At 41.0% G+C, this 15208-nt stretch overlaps 1 protein-coding gene across 1 annotated transcript in view; it reads right to left on the bottom strand.

Moving 5' to 3' along the window:
* Positions 1 to 15208, bottom strand: part of itga5 (integrin, alpha 5 (fibronectin receptor, alpha polypeptide)) — an 85551-nt gene that overhangs the window by 35145 nt on the left and 35198 nt on the right. Inside the window, 13 exon segments of the mRNA XM_034209793.1 lie at positions 4516 to 4673; positions 4966 to 5021; positions 7165 to 7278; positions 8701 to 8746; positions 8828 to 9019; positions 10117 to 10340; positions 10843 to 10895; positions 12941 to 12997; positions 13151 to 13194; positions 13393 to 13437; positions 14362 to 14487; positions 14588 to 14633; positions 15068 to 15129. Coding sequence (XP_034065684.1) covers positions 4516 to 4673; positions 4966 to 5021; positions 7165 to 7278; positions 8701 to 8746; positions 8828 to 9019; positions 10117 to 10340; positions 10843 to 10895; positions 12941 to 12997; positions 13151 to 13194; positions 13393 to 13437; positions 14362 to 14487; positions 14588 to 14633; positions 15068 to 15129 — 1223 coding nt within the window.

Here is a 15208-nt window from a genome sequence, read left to right as displayed (position 1 = left end):
TACTCCAATAAGAAGTCCCACGTCAGCATCTATTTCTTTTATTTGGATGTCCTGCAGATAAGGCTATTTCTTGAGGTCCGCCTGGGTGAGAATGTTTCTTTTGGTAACAGGGATTTTGTTCTGAGTGTAAACCTTGGGCAAGTTTATATATGTGCCATCTTCCATATGTCCCACTTCTAGACCTGTTACCTCAAAACTCCTGACTGTTTTCTCTGTTCCCATCGTTTGAAGAAGGGCTTCAGTTCTCCGTCCTCTAGCACCAAGCTGCCTCAGGAGCCCTTCTGTGCAAAATGTGTCGGTACTACCAGGGTCCAGGAATGCATAGGTCAGTATGCTTTTATTTCCATGGCAGAGTTTCACCTTCACTGGCACTATGGCAAGTATGCTGTCTTTACCAGCCCCGATTCCTTCACTTTCTCCTACTGAAACAAGAGCACTGCTGATGGATGTCTCATCAGGCCTTGCTCCCCCACTCTGCTGCTCTGCCTTATCATGTTTAAAGTTCTCAGTTTCAGGCTTTGAAGATCTTTTAATGTGCAGAATAGTTGGGTGCTTAGCATGACAGATTTGACAGGTCATTCTCCTGTTACAGTTCCTGCTCAAGTGCCCCACCTTCAGGCAGCCAAAGCATAGTCCCTTCTCTTTCAGAAACTCAATTTTAGCTTCATGAGATATTGAATGTATTTTATGGCATTCAGCTAAAGGATGTTTACTTGTACAAAAGGTACATGAGGTGTCATTGTTAGTGGAGGAAATGTAGCTTTTAACAGGATATTTGTCTTCTTTGAGTTTCTCTGCACGGCTGTCTGACACTATAGCCACTGTGGTTGCAAAACTGCTCCCTTTGCTCTTATTTCGATATGAATCAACAAGAGTCTTGGTCTTGAAAGCCGCCTTTGTACTGTTAAGTTGATCGGGAATGTCACCAAAGAGAGGGTCTTGAAGTATTCTAGCTTGTCTTTCAATAAATACAACAAGGTCATGTAATCTTGCTCTTTGATGGCTCCGCTCCAGAATATAACAAGCTTGTGTTCTCCACTACTCCCTTAGTTTGTAAGGTAGCTTTGAAAGAATGAGCCGTAGGTTGGATGGCAGGTCCAGCTCCTCCATGTCCTGCAGATCCCTCATTGCATTACAGCAGCCTCTCAGAAAAAGTGCATAACAGTGCAGTGACTTTCCATCCTCTGCCTTTATAGTGTTCCAGTTGAGAGCTTTTCCCATATATGCGCTTGCTATCTTGAGCTCATCTCCAAAATGCACTTTTAGCCGTCTCTTAGCTTCAGCAAAGCCACTATTAGCATCCATGTTGAAGGCAGCTTCTCACCAGTTCCCTGCAGGATCCCGAAGTATATTGTTCCAGGTAATATAATCGATCCTGGTTACTGGTGGTTTTCTCCTCAATGCCATGTTGAAATGCCCTCACAAATATTTGATAATTCAGGGGATTGCCATCAAAGACTGGGATTTCCCTAGTGGGCAGTGATGCTTGTTTTTGTTGAAGTACAAGTCAATTAACAATGTCATTTTGTCTTTACATCACAGTCAGGAAATTGTCATTAGTATTTGTCCCTGTAATTCCTGCATCTCTAGCTGTGTTTTGAGAGCTTTGGTTTGCATTATCAATATTTTCTGGTGGTCTTGGTTGTTGGTGTAGAAGCCTTTGAAGTGGTGTCATGGGAATGGCTCCGAACTCAGCAAAGGAAATTGGAGACGGCTCTGCTTCCATTGACATATGTGTTTTTAATCTGTAGTCCTTTAAATAGTCATTCATGCCATCATATTTTCCTTGTGTTGGATTTTGTGAACCAGTCTCAAAGTGCTCCAGTACTTTCATTTTTGCATCAGATTCAGCTAGGCTGACTTCCATTTCTATCCGTTCGGATCTAGCTTGCAGTTGAGCTTGCAGTTGAGCCTTTTCCATTTCAAGAGCATGCTTTTCTTTTAATCCTGCTGCCCGGGCAAGGAGGGCAGCTCTTTCTGTGGCCATTTTGAGGTGGATTGAGGAAGCAGAAGAAGTTGCTGATCCTGCTTTTGAGCTCCTCCTGGTTGATGCATTGGAAACACTGTCATGGGGTTCAATCCGTATCTGAGGATCCATTTGAGAGCTTTTCCACGTTTCCACATCCTTAAGGAAATTCGTGAATGCAGACATTTTTGGTTCATACCAATCTATTCTCTCAGTTTCCCTTATTTCCTCAGATAAAAGCATTTGAACAATTCCATGACATTCCATAAATTCATTGAGTAACATCTTGAACGTTGCAACAGCTTCATCCACCTTTTCCATATTTCCACCTCGCACCAGTAATGGGTTAATTTCATTCATTCTGCGGGTGCATGCTCCAAGTTTCCTCTTCGCGATTGGCTCTCCTCTGCCGCGGCAACATCAGCTGGAGGTTTATCAGGATCCATTGTTTGTTTTATTTTTTCTTCACTTAATCCACATGAAATAAAGTCATTAATATTTCCAAGAACAGCTCTTCGCAAATCCTGTTTTTGTGCCAAACATTCCTTTAACGTCCGCTTCCTTAACTGCGTGATAGTTCGTTAATGCATTTCATTGTTTAAGCATTTCAACAGCAATTGCGGATTATCTTCAGTAAGCATCAGGATATCACTGGATGGATTTCCCGTTTCGTTTTGTCAAACATCCGTAACTATGCACACATCAGTACTTGCATTGTTTGACGAAGCGATCCCGTTGTAAACGGCGTTTCATTCATAAGTTCCGGGCCGGCATGGTTTACTCACGGCCTCCTCCTCGGCACTTTAGAACGTCCGTTCGCTGTTTCCAAAGCAGAGCTGAAATCCACACGAATCCTGTGCTTGTCCTTCGAAGTCTTTATCCACAGCTTACGGAGTCTTTTGACTAATGTGGTGGCGTCTTGATCCTTGTCTGCAATTTAATAGCCACCTCTATCGGGGTTGTGGGTTTTGACGCGCCTCTCTATGTTTCCAAACAATTCAGCGGAGATCGTAGTTGAATCAGATGAGCGTTATTCACTGATCCACACGGTACATACAGGAGGACACATTTCTTCGCTTCGTAGTAACTCAAAAGTGTATCATTTTCCAAAGTAACAAAAAGAACACGTTCAAAAGACTTTTCCGTTTCCCCGTCTATCACCCCCAGCTGTGTCCTATCAATCTACCATATATAGGCATAGCCATGCACGTGATACTGACGCACATATCACAAATAATAAGTGAGCCTTAAATTAATGCATTTTAAACCATAATGTGACTCACAAAAATTGCCGATAATTTACAGTATAATCTAATTTATATTATTATTAAGCCTAACATTCAGACAATAATAACAAAAGGAAAAATGGCTCTAACAATGTGAGAAGTAGAAAGTTCAGGTATTTGTGTTCAACATGTAAGAAGTAGAAAGTACAGATATTTGAGTTCAACATGTAAGAAGTAGAAGGTACAGGTATTTGTGTTCAAAGTGTAAGAAGTAGAAAGTTCAGGTATTTGTGTTCAACATGTAAGAAGTAGAAAGTACAGGTATTTGGGTTCAACATGTAAGAAGTAGAAAGTACAGGTATTTGTGTTCAAAGTGTAAGAAGTAGAAAGTTCAGGTATTTGTGTTCAACATGTAAGAAGTAGAAAGTACAGGTATTGGGTTCAACATGTAAGAAGTAGAAAGTACAGGTATTTGTGTTCAACATGTAAGAAGTAGAAAGTACAGGTATTTGTGTTCAACATGTAAGAAGTAGAAAGTACAGGTATTTGTGTTCAACATGTAAGAAGTAGAAAGTACAGGTATTTGTGTTCAACATGTAAGAAGTAGAAAGTTCAGGTATTTGTGTTCAACATGTAAGAAGTAGAAAGTACAGGTATTTGAGTTCAACATGTAAGAAGTAGAAAGTACAGGTATTTGGGTTCAACATGTAAGAAGTAGAAAGTACAGGTATTTGTGTTCAACATGTAAGAAGTAGAAAGTACAGGTATTTGTGTTCAACATGTAAGAAGTAGAAAGTACAGGTATTTGTGTTCAACATGTGAGAAGTAGAGAGTACAGGTATTTGGGTTCAACATGTAAGAAGTAGAAAGTACAGGTATTTGTGTTCAACATGTAAGAAGTAGAAAGTTCAGGTATTTGTGTTCAACATGTAAGAAGTAGAAAGTACAGGTATTTGTGTTCAACATGTAAGAAGTAGAAAGTTCAGGTATTGTGTTCAACATGTAAGAAGTAGAAAGTTCAGGTATTTGTGTTCAACATGTAAGAAGTAGAAAGTACAGGTATTTGAGTTCAACATGTAAGAAGTAGAAAGTACAGGTATTTGGGTTCAACATGTAAGAAGTAGAAAGTACAGGTATTTGTGTTCAAAATTTAAGAAGTCAAAGTAAAAAGTCGTCAGAAAAATAAGTAGTGGAGTAAAGTACTGATACCAGAAACAAAGTATTTGTACTCCACTACTTCCCACCTCTGCCAGTATATATAACGCTTGCACAGGATATAATAAGTCATAGACAGTTATTTTATTGGAAAGAATGAATGCTTACTCTCAGGTAGATCTTGGTGTTGTTGCACACACGCTCGCCATGTCGCACCCTCACACTCCTCTGTAGCGAAGGCAGCTGGGAGTCGAGGAACAGAGCCCTCCTCACGGCTCCTTTCTGCTTGTGCTTATTGCTGTCCAGCTGCACTTCCACCTGGAAATCTGCAGCACAAATGAGCATTCATGGCGTGATGAATGTGTTTGAGCCACGTAATGACAGGTTTAAAAAAAAAAAAAAATTCTGCAGAACACAATGTAGTCTATGTAAGTTTAATATAATGGCGCTTGTATATGAGTAATTAGAGGTAAGAACGAGGGGAACAGAAGAGGTTTGATCAATATATTTTGCACCATGCACCCCTACATAAGGTTGTGGGTTTAAAACACCACTATTGTTGGCTTGTTGACAGTTTCCTTGTTTGCCTGTAAGTGCAGATGTGGAGAATTGGCTCACCTAGAACGTCTGGTAGGTGCTTCCCCTCCGCAGATATGCAGAAACTCAGGTTGACGCTGTGTTGGACAGAAGGGAAATGATGAGAGAGGCACATCCACTCATGGCAGAGATTCAGAATACTGAACACACACAGGAAACCTCACTTGCCCTCACTCGTTCCCCCACTTCCTATCATGGCCCCTACATTACAAGGCACGGGACGTAATGGGAAAACAATGCAGAAAATGAAGAAAATGCCAAATAACGGAGACACGCTTTCACCAGCCGGAGCTGATAAATTGGAGCGTCTCCGTTTCTACGCTAAAGGAATAGCAGAGTTAAGAAGGGTGAAATTGGGGGGGGCTCATGTTTCAGTGCTGACCAGTGGATAGCTGTTTGAGTAAGCCTTCAGATCGCTCTCCCATGACATCAGCTGCAAACACAAAACCCCCCCAATCCTCCAGAGATTGAAGAAGACCCTTTACTCAAGTATAAGTAGTGTCAAATATTACAAGAAAAACTCCGGCATTCTAGTAAAGTATTGGCACCAAAATAGTACCGTATGTAAAATAACTAATCATGTAGAATGGCAATTTTTGGAATAATATGTAGAGAGTTGTGCAGGAATGAGTCCTAAAGCTGGAATGAGTCAGCATTTAGCACTGCCTGTCCCCTGGTCTGTAAGTCAATGGCTTTCTGAATGTGTTTTTGATTGTAAGCCTGAAATAAGGTCTGTGGTTAACACAAGCTGAAGAGATTTTACCGTTTTGTTCTACGACATAAAATACGCCTGCGAATCCTCCACTGTTACATTTTAAAACTGCATCTACTGACAAGTGTCTAAACGAGACGACTAAACGTCACCACGCCCAACATTAGACACCTAGCTTAGCGGTGGTGACGTGAAGTCATGTGACCGTGCTGTAGTTCCTTTATAGACCAACATTAGCCACCTTTAGCTTAGCGGTGGTGACGTGAAGTCATGTGACTGTGCTGTAGTTCCTTTATAGACCAACATTAGCCACCTTTAGCTTAGCGGTGGTGACGTGAAGTCATGTGACTGTGCTGAAGTTCCTTTATAGCCCAACATTAGCCGCCTTTAGCTTAGCGGTGGTGAAGTCATGTGACCGTGCTGTATTTCCTTTATAGCCCAACATTAGCCGTCTTTAGCTTAGCGGTGGTGACGTGAAGTCATGTGACCGTGCTGTAGTTCCTTTATAGCCCAACATTAGCCTCCTTTAGCTTAGCGGTGGTGACGTGAAGTCATGTGACCGTGCTGTAGTTCCTTTACAGCCCAACATTAGCCACCTTTAGCTTAGCGGTGGTGACGTAAAGTCATGTGACCGTGCTGTAGTTCCTTTATAGACCAACATTAGCCACCTTTAGCTTGTAAATAAATGTAGTGGAGTGAAAAGTACAATATTTGCTCCCATATGTTTGTGGAGTAGAAGTATAGTAAAGTAGGCAAACACTCCAGTAAAGTACCTAAAAGTGAAACCTCATAAACAGAGTACTTGAGTAAAAGTACTTAATGCACTTACTACTAAACCCACACAAGATTCGCAGAGCAAACACAGGACGAAGTGAGAAGAAAAACACCGGAAAGGTGAAAAATGAGACATAAAGAGAGAGCACAAGGCCTTCTCTGGAGGAGTAATGAGTTCATGTGTAAGCTCCTGTTTCTGAGTCTACGTGTCCTGATGTTTCCCAGCTGTGTTCCCCCCACCAAACAATATCTCATTCAAAGCAACAGCAGAGAGAAACCCCTCCCCGTCCATTATCCCCCTGTGCTCTCCTTTCACCCCCACAAAAAAACTCCTCATCACCAGGCAACGTAGTGTAATCAAGACACATGTGTATACAAGAGTTTCCTTTATGGATCAGGATCTGGAAAATGGAGGGGGGGGGGGGGGGTCGCCATGTCAAGCTGCGAGCAACCCTCGTCTGTTTCCTTTTCTGCGCACAAAGAGAAAAAGTGCCAACAATGCTGCTATTCAGCGTGTGATTCCTGCTGCTGCGCACACTGCAGACATTTAGAAAGTAGGTCAGATAAGAGCCCGGTAGAAATTAATATCGTGACTGCTGATGAGAAGGTTATTTCTCATCAGGACTTCCTGTCACTGTTTATGTGAAGGAAGAGGGGGAAGCCCGTGTTTTGGGTCAAACAAACAGCAGCAGAAGTGAAGCAGAGTCACAGGAAGCTGAGAGCTGGAATCTCACCAGGAAACGGGAACGCTGCTGTTTCCACTCGTGACGATGCAGTTCTTCTCCTCCGGGTTGATCATGGTGGGGGAAACGGTCAGAGAGGCGCTGGTGTTCACGATGGGGCGGGATCTAAACAGAAAGGAAGTAAATGAAAGACCCTATATTCAAAAATTACATTAGACATGAGAAGAAAAAGCTTGACGTTTAGACAACTAAACGCCTGCCAAGCGATACGGTGTCTATAAATACGACAGTTAGCTTAGCATAATGAATGAAAACAGAGGAAAACTGCTAGCATGGGTCTTTCAAAACTAAAAAAAGTGTTTCTTTATAACAACTTTTTAAACTTTACTTTTACACATGCAGTGTTTTTTTGTTGTCTTTTTACAGAATCATGAAAGCTGTTTCCACTCTTTCTTCAGAGCGAAGCTAACTAGCTTAGTGTTGACGTTCATTGATATTGTCGCCAAGTAAGTGAATAAGCACATTTCCAAATTATTCCTCTAAACAATCAGACAGCATGATTTAAAGGTCCCAGGTCATGGCAATTTCTACTGATCATAATTCCATTGTTGAGGTCTACTAGAATTACATTGTTCAATGTTCCAAACTCACATTGGTTTCTCATACAGCATCTCTGTATAGTATGTGTATTCACTCTCTGTCCTACACGCCTTGTTGGAGCTCCTGCCCCCCCCCCCCCTGTGAGCCCAGTGGCCGTCTGCGAGACAGCGAGAAAGAGCAAAACCCAGCCCGAACACACACACACACACACACCCGCAGCCTGGCTGGGAGTTTGTGTGTGTGCTCACACACCGACTCACAGCCTCGCCGCGTCCCACCGTCTCAGGGAGGAGAAATCGGCGGAGCTGTAGCTGAGAAAAGATCGAGTGTGTGTGTGTGTGTGTGTGTGTGTGGTGTGTGTGTGTGTGTGTGTGTGTGTGTGTGTGTGTGTGTGTGTGTGCGTGTGTGTGTGTGTGAGGAAATGGTAACGGCTCCGTGGACGTAACGTATGGACACGTCACTGTACCCATGGAAGAAAAAAAGAAATGCCCAACGAGGCGTTCTGGGGCAGCACAGACAGGTCTTCTCTGTGTTAGAGTTTTACTCGCTACAGGGTGTACTTTGAGGGTTTGTGACATGCAGACCGTTTACATGAAGAAAAACCTTCATAACAACAAGGGGACGGGTGATAACCAGAAAAGCATGACATGGGACCTTTAATGTCCGACATGATATCAGGTTTTCATTACACTATTATCACAGCCTGAATAAGCATGATCTTATTGTAATAACTGTACAAGATTTGAAAGATAATCAGTCAAATGTGTCATTAACTATGTGTAGATTAAAGAACCTATCATCAAAAATGACTTAGACTTTTTTAAAGGAAAAGTCTGGAGGTGAAGGTGGAGAGATTCTATAAAAGTGTAAAAGTTACATTTCCTGAAAGTGAAAAGCAGATGAACTATAAACAAAGAATATAGCTATTATTATGATCAATACCAGAATATCTTTATACAACACTGTATATGTTTCAAACGATCATACCTGTAGAGAACCGCCTTATTGACACCAAAGGCACCGACAATGAGATCTGAGGAAGTCAATTAAGAGAGTTAGGAAACATAATACAAATGTAATGTTGGTCGTGCATAACGGGAGAAGTCTTCCTCACCTGGGTATCCGTTCATGTCCAGGTCTTTATTTCCTCGGAGGGAGAACCCGAAGCTGGCAGGAACCGATCCTGCAGCCCACTGACCCGAGATCACCTGAGAGGGTTTCTCCTTCAGACCCTCGGAGAAACCGTTAAAGATGTAGACCAAACCCTGCTGGTCCTCCCCGCCAAACGGACAGCTGATGGCCACGTCTGCAAGAGGACAAAGTGACGAAAGATATTAGAAAGGATATTCAGTATGAGACTGAGCATTCGTTTTAGAGCTTTTTGAATCTGGGAACTTCTTTTTGAGGGTTTTTAGCTGCTCGAAAAAAACAGGTAGGCTAGAATCTAGATAATGTGATATTTTTGGGTTTTAATGTTTTTAAAAGCCGAGCCCCCCTGAGTTTTCTTTTTTGACAAATACATTAATTTACCTTTTGTATTTCCAGCAGCAGACATATAAAAAACGGTATATTACTGTTTAAAGGTGGGGTAGGTAATTTTGGAGAAACCAGCTCGAGTGCGCTCGAATTTGAAAATACACAACCGGAAAAAATCTGCCACTTCCTCACAGAGCCCCTCCTCCAACACACACGAACGCGCACATGACCAATGAGGGCACGAGGTAAGTTTGTGCCCAGATGGAAGGCTGACAGGCAGGTAGGCCATCCAGTTACTTTAGCCGGCTCAGATGATTGGTCGAGCTTTTTACAGCGCCACGGCTTCCACAGATGATATGTTTTTATTTATTTAAGCTGTTGAGAGCATTCCATGGAATATAACAAGTGTTTCTGAAATAAATTACATACCCCACCTTTAAGAAAGAACAATAAAATAATCAATAAATATTTAAAAAACAATTATATTCTATTTTATACTTATCCTTATTTGACATTTTAACTTTTTATTTGACATTTTAACTTTTTATTTGACATTTTTAATCTTACTTTTTTTGTTGATATAAACCTTTTTACATCAATTTCTTCTGTTTATGTGAATCATTTTCTATAATTGATTGCGTGTTATATTGCACATGTTTACGTGAATTTCCTACGTGTATGTAAATATTATTATTATTAGTTTTATTGTATTTTATTTAAAATGGGAAAACTGTGACAAAAACCCAAATTCCCCACAGAATACATTTCATTTGACCAGATTTCTTTCCCTGCCTCTGTTCACTTATTTATAACTTCACTCCAACTGGGTACAAGTCCTGTGTGCACCATCTAAATGTCCTTTTTTCTGCAGGTAAGAACAAAGCAAGAACAACATATGCTGCTTACTAATTTCACTTAAATTCTTACCATTGAAGCCGTCCTGGTTCAGATCTCCCAAAGGTGCGATGGTGCTGCCGAACCTCCCCATCACCTGGGATCCGGTCAGGTGAGGGAGGAGGAGCTCCAGCTGCTGGGCGTCTCTCTGCAGGGGGTCTCTCTGCAGGTAAACATAGACCCGGCCCATTTCCTCCAGACGACCATCGGACCCTCGCATCATGAACATGGGAGCGCCAACCAGCAGGTCAGTCAAACTGCATTAAAGAGAAATCACACAAACTGTTAACAAAGGTATCCCAACTGTAGCTGTGAACATGACAGGATGTGTGATTACCTAGAAGAGCATCAGGACTGTTTGAGGCATATGATAGCTATGTGATTAACATGATGATTCAGCCTCTATGGAGAGAGACATCAAGCATGCTCATTTCTGACGTGGAGCTAATCTGAAGTAAACATTGAATACTGCTTTCTATTCCTCCATCTTGTGACTGTGTAACTCCCTCTCTTGGATATCAGCATGTGAAGGACACTGCTCAGGAACTAGTTGATGCTCTGTATGTGATGACTACTTCCATTCTGGAGAGGATCACAGATACATGGATCCTGAGATTGAAGCTCAAGCCTGTGGCGAGTGATATTTTTCTAACACAAACTCATTCATACACATCGACGCCTGTAATGAGATGTTGGTGGCGTCCAATCTAGACACCGCTGGATAATTATCTGAGAGTAAAGAGAAAACAGACGACTCACCCATCACTGTTGAGATCCGTCGTTGCCACTGTGTACCCAAAATATGATCCAATCTGTGAAGAAAAAGGAAATCCACAACTTTAATGAATGAAAATCTAAAGGGGCCCTATTCTGCTTTTAAGGGTATTCCCTCTCCTGTAGTGTGTTATATAGGTTTTTGTGCATGTAAGTGGTCTGCAAAGGCTAACATCCCTGTGTTCCCACTAGTCACTATGTAGCAGGAGAGGACTCTTTAAAGTAGAGACACTACATACTGATATACACCTGGACATCAGCAGGAGAGGACTCTTTAAAGTAGAGACACTACATACTGATACACACCTGAACATCAGCAGGAGAGGACTCTTTAAAGTAGAGACACTACATACTGATATACACCTGAACATCAGCAGGAGAGGACTCTTTAAAGTAGAGACACTACATACTGATATACACCTGAACATCAGCAGGAGAGGACTCTTTAAAGTAGAGACACTACATACTGATATACACCTGAACATCAGCAGGAGAGGACTCTTTAAAGTAGAGACACTACATACTGATATACACCTGAACATCAGCAGGAGAGGACTCTTTAAAGTAGAGACACTCCATACTGATATACACCTGAACATCAGCAGGAGAGGACTCTTTAAAGTAGAGACACTACATACTGATATACACCATGAACATCAGCAGGAGAGGACTCTTTAAAGTAGAGACACTACATACTGATATACACCTGAACATCAGCAGGAGAGGACTCTTTAAAGTAGAGACACTACATACTGATATACACCTGAGCATCAGCAGGAGAGGACTCTTAAAGTAGAGACACTACATACTGATATACACCTGAACATCAGCAGGAGAGGACTCTTTAAAGTAGAGACACTACATACTGATATACACCTGAACATCAGCAGGAGAGGACTCTTTAAAGTAGAGACACTACATACTGATATACACCTGAACATCAGCAGGAGAGGACTCTTTAAAGTAGAGACACTACATACTGATATACACCTGAACATCAGCAGGAGAGGACTCTTTAAAGTAGAGACACTACATACTGATACACACCTGAACATCAGCAGGATACGGCCTCTTTAATATACCGTACACAGCAGGAATATCTGGCTAGATAATCTTTAAAACCATAATAAATCATAGCTATGCCGACGATATTCAGAAGGGTATAATCCCCCTGATTCTCCTGGCATAAGATAACACAAAACAATCATGCTACTACAATCTTGATTTCTGTGTTACTAGAAAAAGAAAGCTGTAGTGAACGAAACATGAAAGCCTGATGGATTTTACAGCTCGCAGCCTTTTCTGTTCCAGGTCAGTTTAATCTTCGGAGTTTCTCTGTCTATGAACCTTGAGTTTAAAAAGCACACTGATTGTCGGGGCAGTCTGAATTGCAAATTCACTCGTGATTATATGTATTCAGCCGAGTCAATCATCACTGTTTAAATGAGCTCGGAGCCCTTTCTATTCCCAGAACCATTTGCACAAATTGCCACTTCACTTTCCCCCCGAATAACTGAGATGTACTGCAAACCACGAAACAGCAGGGGTGTCAAACTCAATTTCATCGCGGGCCACATTCGTATAAAGGTTGCACTCAAAGGGCCGGTTGTAACTATATAAACATATATAAATATATAATATATAGATAAAATAATGTATTACATGATTGCCTCTGAATTGGATTATTATCGGATAGGATAATAACTTAGTAATTAACTACGTCTGAAAGCAGAAGTCCAGGGCAAATAATTGCAAGTCTCTTCAGTGTGCATGTCACAAAACGAGATGCATTGTGGGATATGTAGTTTATGGGCAACGTGCTTCTGTAAAGTGGCATGTAACCGTATAATAAACGTATTATATTCTTTGCAAGCTCTTGCGGAGCCACATAAAATGAAGTCGCGGGCCGGTTTTGGCCCCCGGGCCTTGAGTTTGACACCCCTGCTGTAAAGGAAGAGCCCTGAGCAGGATTCGAGCCACGAAAACAACACTATATTCAGTGTGCTTAAAATACACGGCTTTGTTGAGTTAGTCTACGATATGAGATGTGAAGGAGTCTTTATTTCTGATAGGAGCGACTCACCTGTTCGCCTGTGAAGTTCATGATGGTCTTCAGATCGGTACCGTTCAGAATCGACACCTGCAACACAGAAGCCACATATGGTCTTTTTTTTAACAGGCTATTATATAAACACCGTCTGTGGTTTAGGAATTCACGGCGATAATAAGTCTAACTGTGAACACGGGGGGCTGTCTTCTTTCTCTTTATTGATCGATGATTCATCTTTCTTACCAATCCATAAAGCTTGAGTCCTTTTGGAACGCCGGCCACGAAATCTGAGAGAGATGAAGCAAAGATTTAGGAGACAAAACACCACCTGGAGCTCGAAGATTGTGTAAAATATTCTACTTTATGTTCACGTCAGCTGGAGTATTTTCTTTCTATGTGCCAGCAGTTTTTACGTTTTTATTCCTATACGCTTCATATAACTTTGGCTGTGAGCGTGCATACCCAATTTCATTTCATTGGCTTACCTTCCACCTGATCACCGCTGAATTCCCCAACAGCGATAGAGTAGCCTGTGGACCAGAGGACAGACATGAGGCTATGTAAATACAGATATGTGCGGGGGGGGTTAACACGAAGAGAGTTCAACAGAGCCAGGGTTTCCTTGATTTAGCTGGCTCTGATAGGAAGAGCTGAGAATATGTAACGCTCATAGATTAAATATAAAGTCATGGTATTGCCAAATAATTGTTTCCCCCAGAATTCTTAGTTTTTTCTCAGAATTTGACTTTTTCTCAAAATGTGGAAATGTTCTCAAAATTCCGACTTTTTCTTCAAAATTCTGACTTTTTCTTAAAATTCCCACTTTCTCAAAATTCAGACTTTTTCTTAGAAATGTGACTTATTTTCAGGATTCTGACTTTTTTCGCTGAATCCAGACTTTTGCTCAAAATTTGCCTTTTTCTCAAAATGCTGAGATCTTCTCAAAATGTGGACTTTTTCTCAAAATGTTGACGTTTTCTTAAAATTCCCCCTTTATCAAAATTCAGAATTTTTCTTAGAAATTTGACTTTTTTCCGCTGAATCCAGACTTTTGCTAAAAATTTCACTTTTTCTCAAATGTTGACGTCGTCTCAAAATGTGGAAATGTTCTCAATGTGGACATTTTCTCAAAATGTGGACTTTTTCTCAAAATGTTGACGTTTTCTTAAAATTCCCACTTTCTCAAAATTCAGAATTTTTCTTAGAAATGTGACTTTTTTTCGCTGAATCCAGACTTTTGCTCGAAATTTGACTTTTTCTAAAAATTCTGACATCTTCTCAAAAATTTACTTTTTCTCAAATGTTCCAACTTTTTTTCAGAATTCAGACTTTTTCTCACAGTTGAGAACTTTTTTCAAAATGAAGGCTTGTTCTCTTTCTACCACTAATCAGGCTTCGCCCCCCCCACCCCCTCCACACCTCAGATATCACAGGGTTAAATGAGCCTCTCTCACCTTGGTAGCTGTCGTCGTGCTCGGACATCACCTGTCTGGTCTGCTTCTGGCCCTCCACAGACTGCATGAAATACCCAGGGTAATACGCTTTGATAATGTCCTCTTTAGCTGCAGAGATCACCTGACCTAGAAATACCACAAATACAGAGACATCAAATTTAACTTGGCAGGACATTTTGAGGCTTGACAGATTTCCACGTGGGTTTTATTGGTATGTCCTACGCACCCTGCCAGAAGTAGCTGCCGGGCCCTCCTAATACCACTTTGCCATCCTGAAAGACAAAGCCGTACAATTACTAAACTGGAAGAGGAAAAAGATTATCCCAAAAACTTCAGAATCGCTTTATTCGTCCCACATTTCATATTTAATAATCCATTCGTTGTACAATTAATGTATATATAATATCCTGCTTTATATTTTCTTACTGTACATTTGTATTTCCACATGTATATATTTTAACTTTTTAATGATATTTTATTTCAGAAATATTTTGGAATGTTTATTTCTAGAGTTTTAATTTTTCTTATGTACATTACCTTTTTATGCTGCTGCAATGCAAACATTTCCCAAATTGGGATCAATAAAGTACTTCTTATCTTAACTTATCTTAACTTACAAAATACACATCCTGTAACAGTTCTGAGGATTTAGCAGCCAGGTATATATTGCACAGTATTGCCCATATAAAGGAATAGGAGTTGTTACCGTGGTGAAGTCAGCACTGAAGCCGCCCTGACAGTAACCCTGTCCCACCGCGTCACTGATCTCTGCAACACAGAACCATTTATAACATTTACTACAACTCTATTTATTGTTTGCCAGACAGCCTGAGTTCTTTGCATGCTT

Source organism: Gymnodraco acuticeps, unplaced genomic scaffold (genome assembly GCF_902827175.1).
Source record: "Gymnodraco acuticeps unplaced genomic scaffold, fGymAcu1.1, whole genome shotgun sequence".
Taxonomy (NCBI): domain Eukaryota; kingdom Metazoa; phylum Chordata; class Actinopteri; order Perciformes; family Bathydraconidae; genus Gymnodraco; species Gymnodraco acuticeps.
Note: the sequence above shows the minus strand (reverse complement) of the source record. Positions and strands in the feature narration are given on the sequence as shown.